Here is an 11,774-nt window from a genome sequence, read left to right on the forward strand (position 1 = left end):
AAGGAGGATAGAAGGAGAATTGATGCCTTTGAGCTTTGGGGCTGTAGAAGAGTATTGAGGGTACCATGGACTGCTAGGAAAACAAACAGATTCATCCTGGAAAGGTTAAACTGGGCGGCTCCCTGAAGGCAAGGATTCTGAGGCTCCATCTAACATACTTTGGACATGTTGTAAGGTGGGACCGGTCCTTGGAGAAGGACATCATGCTTGGTAGGGTGGAGGGACAGCGCAGGAGAGGAAGGCCCTCTATGAGGTGGATTGATTCAGTGATTGGGATAATTGGGATGGGTGTATCGGAGATGGTGTGATTGGCACAGGACAGAGCAGAGTTTAGGGCTGTTGTACATAGGGTCGCTATGAGTCACAAGCGACTCAGCAGCACATAACAACAACAATCGTTTTCCAACATTCAAGCTGTGTATATTCCATGTTCCAATTATTGAACAATGTTTGCCATTATTTGTCTTCATTTCAACTGACTTCCAATCTGGTCTCTACCACTACTACTCTTAACTATCCACTTCCCTGTACTATTAACAGGGTTTTCAGTGGCCTGTTATTTAAGAAGTGGATGCCAAGCCTGCTTCCTAGTCTGTCCGGGATCTCTATGAAAACCCCTCCACCATGGATGACCCTTATGGCATTTGACACATCAGTGGCATAGCTTTCAGTATCACAGTAACCCACAAGTTATCTCAGTGCAGTAAACTCTAAATTATTATTGTACCAATTAGAGCAGTGTTCTCCCCAAATACAGCAAACCGATGATTTAGTCCAATAGCAAATCAATTTTCACACCAGGTGCAAGGGTCCAGCCAACTTTTAATCCTAAGGGTGCACCTTAGTCTCTAGGCTGACATCTTTCCTCTTCAGTGCTCTGTAGAGTTCCCTGACAGAAGATTTTCCTATTGCAAGTCATCTGTCATCTTTTGATTTGCTAATTGATGGTGCCAAGAGGGTCCCTTGCAAAAAGGAGCAAGCTGAAATTGTTAACTAACTCTATCATGATGCTGCCAGTTGATCCAGTGCTGAGAATCTTTGTCTTCTTGATGTTGAGTTTAAATCTTTATTGAAGACTGCAGTCCTTGACCTTCTACATACAGCAAACCAGAGGTTATCCTCTGTTGTTGTTGTTGTTGTAGTTTTGTGCTGTCAAGTCGCTTGCGACTCATAGCAACCCTATGTACAACAGCCCTAAACTCTGTTCTGTCCTATGCCAATCTCACGGTCTCTGACACTCCCATCCTGATTACCCCAGTCACTGAATCAATCCACCTCATAGAGGGCCTTCACCTCCTGCACTGTCCTACCCTACTAAGCATGATGTCCTTCTCCAAGGACCAGTCTCTCCTTACAACATGTCCAAAATATGTTGGACGGAGCCTCAGAATCCTTGCCTCCAAGCAGCCGCCTGGTTTAATCCTTTCCAGGATGAATCTGTTTTCCTAGCAGTCCATGGTACCCTCAATACTCTTCTACAGCACCAAAGCTCAAAGGCATCAATTCTCCTTCTATCCTCCTTGGTCATTGTCCCACTCTCTGATGCATAACAAGTGATTGCAAAGACCATGGCCTGTATCAGATGCACCTTAGTTTCCAGAGAGACACCATTGCTCTTCAGTGCTTTGGAGAGGTCCCTAACAGCAGACTTTCCCATGGCAATATATTTTTTAATTTCCTGACCAGTAGTGCCAAGAGTGTTGACTGTGGAGCCAGCAAACTAAAGCTGTGTACAATCTCAATCTCTTCACCATTCATCCTGATGCTGCCAATTGGCCCAGTGGTGAGAATCTTCATCTTCTTGACATTGAACCTCAATCCATATTGAAGGCTCCAGTCCTTGACCCTCTGCAGCAACTGCTTCAGGTCCTCCTCAGTTTAGATCAGTTTAAATTCAAATTTTTGAGATATCAGAATTAAATATGAATAATATAACCAGAATCATATTGTCAAAATGCAAATTCTGTAATTTTTTAATGCCCTCTGTTCTGTTCTTCTGTATCTTTTTTCCTCAGCACTAAGCCTGCTGTCCTTTTCCTTGAGTTTTCAAACACTCTATACAATCTCCTTCACCTACTGAATGCAGAAATGATCTTTAATTTGTGCTTAAAGATAGGAAATGCTCAGTCCAAAATTGTTTCCAAATTATTAAATAGTAATAATAATTGATTTCCCCAAAATTAGTCTTTTTCCACATTGATATTTGAAAATTATGGAGACCCAATATACCCATTCAAGAAATCTTTTCTTTAAAATTTGTACTTAATTTTTAAAATTTTCTATTAGCTTATTTATAAAATTTGAATACTTTGATTTTAAGAACAATTTCAATTTCCCTCACCACCCTACCCATCAAATTGTACAACCCAATGATTAATTCTCCCCTCCCCCCTGGACATTCTCATCCCTCTGCTTTTAACGTCTCCCACCTGTCTTGGATTTTATATTCATTCTACAATAATAGTTTTGTACAATATTTATCCTTGTGGGACTGAGTTACTTCACTCAGCATAATGCTTTCCAGTCTCTCCCAAGTTAGATAATAATTTACAAAATTGTTACTCCTGCATAGTATTCCATTGTCTGAATGTACTATAATTTCTCAATCCACTCATTTGTGGTTGAACTTTTGGGCTGTTTCCATGTTCTTGTGATGGTGAATAAAACTACGATGAGGTACCGTCTCACTCCAGTAACAATGGCAAAATTTAACAGGGCAGCAAGTAATAGATGTTGGAGAGGATGTGGCAAGAAAGGAACTCTTATACATTGTTGGTGGGATTGTAAAATGGTACAAACATTCTAGAAGGCAGTTAGTTTGGTGGTTCTCCAAGAAGTTGAACTTAGAAATTCCATATTCAAGGAATCTTTATAGAGCAGTCACTAAGCACTCAATTGCTAACCACTAGGTTAGCAGTTTGAACCCACCAGTTGTTCTGTGGGAGAAAGACATGGCAGGCTGGACAGATTCCAATTGGAAACCCTATGGATCCGTTTTAATCGATCTTGAAGAATTCTTACAGGGTCAGTATGAGACAGGGTTGGTAACTTAATGGTTTGAATTGGTGTTTTGTTCCTTTATTTCTTTTTTGCAAGGAAGGAGGGTATGATTAAGAGTTCTGAGTAAACAGCTATGTCTTCAAGAAAGTGCATCCAAAGTCCTCGTTGGAGGTAAAAATGATGTGTCTTACATACTTTGGGCATTTTGCTAGTAGAGCCTATTCTGTTGAGAGAACATCTTGCTTGGAAAGGTGGATGGTCAGCAAAAGAGAAGAAGATCCTCAAAGAGAAGAATTGGCACAGTGACTACAGCAGTGAGTCAGAGATGATGGGGATGGCACAGAATAGGGCAGGGTTCAGATTTGTTGTTCATTGAGTCACTATGAGTCGTACTTGACTTGATGGCACCTAACAACAACAAATTGTGTGTGTGTGTGTGTGTGTGTGTGTGTAATAGACATGCTACATAGTGTAATTATATAACATATCATATGCATTGCCTAAGTTTCATTGGGGCTTTATTGGCTAGTTGCAAAGGGCTTCTCCACCAGTTATTGTCCACTCACCAGCAGTTCTTGAGGACGCTGCCTGAGACGCCTATTTCTTCCTTCACACCAGACCCTCAGCTAGCACACGCATAAATAAGCCTTTGTCCCAGCATCTGGGAATGCACTTCACTCTTTCAGGTGAGATCACAGTGCTGCCATTATTCATGCCCCCAACAACGTGTGATAAACTCTGATCCATTTCCATGTTTAAGACTATGGAATGTTGTTGTTGTTGTTGTATGTGCTATTGAGTCGCCTGTGACTCATAGTGACCCTATGTGCAACAGCCCTAAACTCTGCCCTATCCTGTGCCAACCTCACCATCTCCGACACACCTGCCCCCATTATTACCCCAGTCACTGAATCAATCCATCTCATCGAGAGTCTTCCTCTCTTGTGCTGTCCCTCCACTCTCCCAGGCATGATGTCCCTCTCCAAGGACTGGTCCCTCCTTGCAACATGCCCAAGGTATGTCAAACGAGGCTTCAGAATCCTTGCCTCCAAAGAGCAGCCTGGCTTCACCCTCTCCAAAACAAACCTGTTTGTTCTCCTAGCAGCCCATGGTATATTCAATACTTTTCTCCAACACCACAGCTCAAAGGCTTCAATTCTCCTTCTATCATCCCTAGTCATTGTCCAGCTCTCAGTTGCATAACGAATGATTGCAAAGACCATGTCCTGTATCATATGCACCTCAGTCTCCAGACTGACATCTTTGCACTTCAGCACTTTAGAGAGGTCTATAACTGCAGACTTTCCCATCACAATGCATCTTTTAATTTCCTGACTGCTGGTGCTAAGAGTGTTGACTGTGGATCCAAGCAAACCAAAACTGTGACCAATCTATGAACAAGACTATGGAATAAGGAATTTAATAATTTTACATCTATTACATTTGCAAGTTAGAACAATTCTCCAAAAGAAAATCCTCCAAAGACTAGCAATATGACTCAACAGACTGTAAATCTCCAGCATGGTAGAATGTACGATACACCACCGTGACTTCTGGCTGCTTCTTAGTTAAGTTAAAATGTTACCTCTGCCATAAATGATATCTATAGCCTTGAATAAAATCTTTTCCCCTGGATCCCTAAGCATTCTTCATCCATTCAGGCAACATTTATGGAGCGTCTGTTGTGTGTCAGGGGCCAAGGTGCACAACACAGTTACAGTACTGTCCTCACTGGCATCTCTAATATTCAGCTCACATAAATGTAAAAGAATCAAGAGTATAAAGCACCTGGTAGCCCATCAGTCGTGGCTATTATTCTCGAGCACTGAACACAATGTCTGGCATGTTTAGTCTCAACTTACGTTTGCTTCATTCATTTATTATTGGCTGGCTCTTCACTATCTCTGACTCTCCATCCCTCATTTATTGTCCTTAAAAGATTGGCAATCTCCTTTTGTAAAAATTTATAGTCTCAGAGACCTGAGGGAGGGTGGTTATAAGCCAGAACGGATGTGATGGAGGTGGGGTTGGTTTAGTCTAAAACTGAGGAATGTTTTTGTCTAAGCTTGTATATGTATTAAAGTATGCAATGTTATTCAGGAAATAATCTAATGTTTGATGTTGTATGCATTTGTTTCTAGATACCGTTAAAAGTTGTGTAGCAAAGTTGTTCTTCACCTGCACCCTGAAGGGCCATTACTGCCTGTACAGTAAGTCCAGTTTTGTTTTAACCAGCCAGGAACCTCAGCCGTGGATCCACATCATGTTTCTGCTGCAGCAGGTGTGTGCAATCCGAGTGCCTTGTGGCTCCTAAGTGAAGTGGAGGGGTGTGAGCTTATCATTTTTTACTGACTTACTCATTCTTAGGACAGAACTAATATGTAGGTAATAATAATACAAACACATTTCACTACTTCCACGGCTATGGAGAGCCATAACGTTTTCCAGGCTGCATGTTTTCTGAAGTGGATAGCTGGTCTTGCATCTTAGTCTGCCTTAGTCTCAAAGCTCTTCTGAAGCCTCTCCACCATGGGGGGATGCTGCTGTATTTTAAATAGTGGTGGCATCAAGTTCAACATCATAGCAACATGCAAGCCACAGTACAACAATCTGGCAATCATCTTTATTACCTCAAGATACTTTCCCTATTAATGTCAGGGAATAAAGATCAAACCTCGTACTGTATCCTGAATACCATAGCTTTAAGAATTAAGATTTGAAAGCTGTTTCTTATAACTAATTTTTAAACCAAAATAAGTTTTCCTTTCCATTCTTAGCATTGAAAATGAAACAAGAATTAAGATAGTTTGGAACTCTCATGGCTTAGTAGTAAGGAGTTCCACTTTTAACTCAAAGGCAGATGGTTTGAATCCACCCTCTATGCAATATACTGCCTCTAAAACCCTGTGGAGGGTCAGCTCTGAGTTGGTTCTGACTCCATAGTACGTACCCCAAACAGTAGTTAATTTAGGAAAAAGGTTTTCTGTAACATCACTATGAAACACACGGATGGGATAGTTCTGTTTCTGTACAAAGTAAAGCCTGGCTTCCCTGGGGACTTTCTTACAGATACAGTTTCCTCAGAGGCAAGGATGAAGTTTTGTCTTATATACTTTGGGCATGCTGTCAGGTGAGGCCAGTCCTGGTAAAAGACATCATGGGAAAGGTGGAGGGTGAGAGAAAGAGAGGAAGACCCTCAACAAGACACTGTGACTGTGACAACGGGCTCAAGTATAACAGAGCGAGGAGGATGGTGCAGATTAGGGCAAGGTCCAGATCTGCTCACAGGATCCCAGTGAGTCATAGCTGGCTTGACAGCACCTAACAACAAGTAAGGAAAGGGAGAGATTAGATCTACTTTGGGATATAATTTCTCCTGTGCTAGGTTATTTTAGGTTCCCTGGTAGCACAGTGATTAAATGCTTGACTGCTAACTGAAAGGTCAATAGTTCAAACCCACCAGCCTGCTTCTGTAAAGCTGGGCAGCCTTAGAAACCCTGAGGTGCTGTTCTACTCAGCTCTGTGGGCTGCTAGGGTTCAGATGTGTCTCAACTGTGGCGTGTTTGCCTTTGGTGGGTTTAAATTATCTTAAAAACGTTGATTAGAGAACAGCTCACATTTTTCCCCCTTCATCTGCCTACCAAACCCCAGTGATTTCTCTCCTCTTCGCCCTCATGCTGCCCCCCCCATCACTCTCCATTGTCTTTCCTCCTCCCCCTTCCCTTTCCCTCTGGACTTTTATATACATCTTACTAATTATTCTTCTTCTTTTACAATAGACGCGTGAAGTATTTGTCCATAAGAGACTGAGTTAGTTCACTCAGCATAATACTTTCTAAGCTCTCCTCTGTTCTGTAGTATTTGACATGAATCAAATAGTTTCTGAATATAAACAGCAGCATTGATTTTCCTTCCTTGATTGAAATAGTAACATTATCTTTCTTATATTTTACTCGTATTTTTCCAATAGTATTCAAGAGTGATATTTGTGTATGGTTTCCTCTCTTGTTTTGTTCATAACAGTTGTCGGTTTTCTGCAAATAACCAGTAAAACTACTTTTCCCCTCTTTAGTTTTACTTTACTGATGTCTTCTGGTTTTTTGTCTTTTTCTTGAAGCAAAATCATCCAAGTGAGTCTGCTGCTTTTCTTCTTCATGTTGATGTAGTGCGTTCTTTTTGGCCTGTAACACCTTTGATATTGTATGATCTTCTAGGAGAATGCAGGCTTGGGGTAAACAAACCTTTGACTTTACTACCAACCCAGCATTAACTTTTTATTCTGAACAGGCCTCTCTTCTCTGTAAACTGTAATAGATTTCTTTTTGGGGGGTTTTGGTTTGTTGTTTTTTTTATTTTATTTTGATTTATTTACAAAGTTTAAATACATTATTTTTCACAAAAGACCCTTCCCATTTCCTTCATGGCCTCCATTGAATTGTGCAACCCTATGATTAACAACCCATCCTCCTCTCCCATCCTCACCTCTCTGCTTCCACCCTCAACCCCTGCTACTTAGGTTGTTATACTCATTCTACAGTAATGGTTATTTGTCCTTGTGGGACTGAGTTAGTTCACTCACCATAATGCTCTCCAGCCCCTCCCAAGTTAGGTAGTAGCATTCCATTGTATGAATGTACCACAACTTCTTAATCCATTCATTTGTTCTTGGGCATCTGGACTGTTTCCGTATTCTTGCAATGGTGAATATTACTGCAGTGAACATAGGTGTACAAGTTTCTACCTGAGCCCCAGTTTTCATTTTCATGGGGTATATTCCAAGCAATGGAATAGCCAGGTCATATGGAATTTCTATGTTCAGCTTTTTGAGGAAATGCTAAACTGCCTTCCAGAGTGGTTGTACCATTTTACAATCCCACCAACAATGTATAAGAGTTCCTAACTCATCACATCCTCTCCAATGTTTATTACTTGCTGTCCTATTAAATTTTGCCACTGCTACTGGAGTGAGATAGTATCTCATTATGGTTTTGATTTGCATCTTTTATTGTCAGTGATTTAGAGCATTTCTTCATGTGTCTGTTGGCACTTCAGTATCCTCTCTGAAAATTCTTTCCATGTTCTTTTGTCTATTTTGTAATTGGGTTATCAGTCTTTTTCTTGTGGAGTCCCAGGAGTATTCTATAAATTTTTATTAGGAGACTCTTGTCTGAGATAGTATTGCCAAATATTTGTTCCAGTCAGTAGGCTTTCTTTTCAGCCTGTTGGAAAAAAATTTTTTATGCTCACATGGAGTTAATCTTTAGAAGGCCCCATTCATCAATTTTATCCTCTTCAGAGTGTGCACTTCTGGCTGTATTTGGCAGTCTCTTTATACCATAGAGTAGGCTTTCTAAGATTGACCCCAGTTTGTCTCTTATGAACTTTATGTTTTGGGCTTTACTCCCAGGTCTCTGATTCACCTTGAGTTGATTCTTGTGTCTGGCATAAGATGTACATCCTGTTTCAGCTTTCTGCAGGTAACAGTCCAGTTTTGCCAGCACCATTTGTTGAAGAGGTTGTCATTACTCCACTTGATAAGTTTTATTTCCTTGTAAAATATTAGTTGATGATAGATAGCTGGGTCCATTTCTGGCTTCTCAATTCTGTTCCATAGGTCTACTTGCCAGTCATTGTACCAGTATCATGCTATTTTGGTTCCTGCCACTTTATAGAAGGTTTTGAGGTCAGGGAATGTGATGCCTCCCACTTCTTTTTATTTCTCAGAAGTGTTTTGCTTGTTCGGAGTCTCATGCCTCTACAAATAAACTTGACAATTTCCTTGTTGATCTCCTTGAAAAATGAATTTGGTGTCTGTATTGGGATTGCGTTGAACATGTAGTTGAGACTTTGGGGAGTTCTGTTTACACTATCATATCATCTGCATATAGCAATAGTTTAACCATCTCTTTGCTGATCTGGATGTCTTTTATTTCTTTCTCTTGTCATATTGCCCTAGCAAGCATTCCAATACAAGACTGAATAAAAGTGGTGACAGTGGGCATCCCTGTCTGGTTCCTGTTTGCAAGGATAATGCTTTTAATTTTTCCCCATTGCAAATGATTTTGGTTCTTGGTTTTGTATATATACTATGTTGAGAGCCCAGCCTCCCGGATTATCCGGGAGGCTGGGCTCTATGAGGAGAAATGTGGGGTCAGGATTGGTGGACGATTTATCAACAGTCTGCGTTATGCGGATGACACAACCCTGCTTGCTGAAACGCCTGCTGCAGAGTTCAAGGACTACAGCCTGCAATATGGATTGAGGCTCAATGTCAAGAAGACAAAGATTCTCACCACTGGACCAATCGGCAGCATCAGGATGGATGGTGAAGAGATTGAGATTGTACACAGCTTTAGTTTGCTTGGCTCCATAGTCAACAGTCTTGGCACCAGCAGCCAGGAAATTAAAAGGCGCATTGCCATGGGAAAGTCTGCTGTTAGGGACCTCTCCAAAGTGCTGAAGAGCAGTGGTGTCTCTCTGGAGACTAAGTTGCGTCTGATACAGGCCATAGTCTTCGCAATCACCTGTTATGCATCAGAGAGTTGGACAATGACCAAGGAGGATAGAAGGAGAACTGATGCCTTTGAGCTGTGGTGCTGGAGAAGAGTACTGAGAATACCATGGACTGCTAGGAAAACAGATTTGTCCTGGAGAGTGTTAAACCGGGTGGCTCCTTGGAGGCAAGGATTCTGAGGCTCTGTCTAACTTACTTCGGACATGTAGTGAGAGACCGGTCCTTGGAGAGGGACATCATGCTTGGGAGGGTGAAGGGACGGCACAGGAAAGGAAGGCCCTCTATGAGGTGGATTGATTCAGTGACTGGGATAATTGGGATGGGAGTGTCAGAGACAGTGCGATTGGCACAGGACAGAGCGGAGTTTAGGGCTGTTGTATATAGGGTCGCTATGAGTCGCAGGCGACTCGACGGCACATAACAACAACAACGGAAATTCCTGTCTATTCCAATTTTGCTGAGTGTCTTAATCAGAAAGAGGTGTTGGATTTGTCAAATGTGTTTTCTGCATCAATTGCTAGAATCATATAGTTCTTATTATTTACTTTATTATGGTGAAGTACTTTGATTTTCTTTTTTGTGTGTGTAAGAAAAATTTGTAGTTATAATTAGCCAGCTGGACTCAGTTTAGGTGATGCCAATTTTTTTTTCTCTTCCCCTCCCGATGATCCCAATTTTGTTGGCAACATCCAAAGTGTCATAGGAGCAAGTCAAACATAGGCTTTCTTCTCCCCATCAGGTCTAATCAAAGTGTTGACCTTAGCCACATCAATGTCATAGAGCTTCTTGACAACTTGTTTAATTTGGTGCTTGTTGGCCTTGACATCCACAATTAACAAAAGTGTGTTGTTATCTTCTGTCTTCTTAAAGGCTGATTCAGTTGTCAGGGGAAATTTGATGATGGCATAGTGGTCACGCTTGTTTCTCCTGGAGGCGCTCTTCCAGATGAATTTGAGCTGCCTTCGGAATCTCAGCATCTTAGGCCACTGGAAGGTGGATGATGTGCAGATTTTCTTTCTTTTTTTTGTGTGTGTGTGTGGGTGTGGGTGGGTGGGTGGATACCCTTCAAGACTGCTTTTTTGGCTTTTAATACCTTTGCTTTGGATTCAGTTTTGAGAGAGGCAGGGGCTTCCTTCTCTCTCGGTGCCATCTTCGTAGAAAGGCTGATTGAATTTCTTTTGTTGAATCACCATTGTATACCTGTTATGAATCCCACTTGGTCATGGTGAATTTTTTTTCATTCTATTGGCTAGGATTTCATTAAGGAGTTTTGCATCTATATTCATGAGAGATACTGAACTGTAATTTTTTTTCTTGGTAATATCTTTTCCTGGCTTTGGTATTAGGGTTATTCTTGATTCATAGAATGACTCTAGAATTGGTGCTAAATCCTCTTTGAATGTTTAATAGAATTCAGCTGTGAAGCCAACTGGTCAAGAACTTATTTTATGGGGAAGCTTTTTTAATGACCTTTTACATTTCTTCTTGTGTGATAGGTTTGTCCTTATCAATCTGGTTAGGACATGAGTTTCAAGGAATTTGTCCATTTCCATTTCCTCTAGGTTTTCAAATTATCAGAGTATAGCTTTTCATAATATTCCAATTCTATTGATTTAATTTCGTCTGTGATGTCACCTGTATAATTTTTTAATCATGTTATCTGTGTCTTCTCTTTTTTTCTTTTATTAAGTTTGCTGGTGATTTGTCAATTTTATTGACCCTTTTAAAAAACCAGCTCCTGGTCTAATTGATGGTTTTATTTTTCTGTTTTCTGTCCCACTGATTTCAGCCCTTGTCCTTATCCTTCCTTTTCTTATAGAGGCTACAGAATTAAATATTGTTCTTTGATGAAAGTATTAAGATAGATCATTGATTTTTCTTCTTTCTACATTTTTTTATGTGTGTGCCTATTGCTATGAACTGCCCCCTGAGATCTGCATTAGCTGCATCCCAGAGTTTTTGGTATGTTGTATTTTCAATTGTATTTGTTTCTAGGAACTTTTTTATTTAATTCTTTATTTCTTTTATAACCAATTCATGTTCTAGCAGAGAGTTATTTAGTTTCCACATAAATGGTTTTGTAATCTTTACCTTCCCATGGTTAATTCCTAGTTTTATGTCATTGTGATCTGAGAAGATACTTTGTATTATTTCAATTTTTTTTTTTAATTTTTTGAGGCTTGCTTTGTGTCTTAATGTGTGATAGATTCTGGAGAATATACCAAGTGCACTTGAGAAGTTAATTGAATTTCAGCTGAGT

General features: G+C 40.5%; 1 protein-coding gene across 2 annotated transcripts in view; it reads left to right on the forward strand.

The window, feature by feature from the left end:
- Positions 1-11,774, forward strand: part of VEPH1 (ventricular zone expressed PH domain-containing 1) — a 432,395-nt gene that overhangs the window by 287,153 nt on the left and 133,468 nt on the right. For both annotated transcript variants that reach the window (XM_006897770.1, XM_006897769.1), the window contains exon 9: positions 5,142-5,281. In XM_006897770.1, the coding sequence (XP_006897832.1) occupies positions 5,142-5,281 (140 nt within the window). The remainder of the gene's footprint in view (positions 1-5,141; positions 5,282-11,774) is intronic.

The sequence above is a fragment of the Elephantulus edwardii genome, unplaced genomic scaffold (assembly GCF_000299155.1).
Source record: "Elephantulus edwardii isolate Elephantulus edwardi_28Jun2011 unplaced genomic scaffold, EleEdw1.0 scaffold00215, whole genome shotgun sequence".
In the NCBI taxonomy this organism is placed as follows: Eukaryota; Metazoa; Chordata; class Mammalia; order Macroscelidea; family Macroscelididae; genus Elephantulus; species Elephantulus edwardii.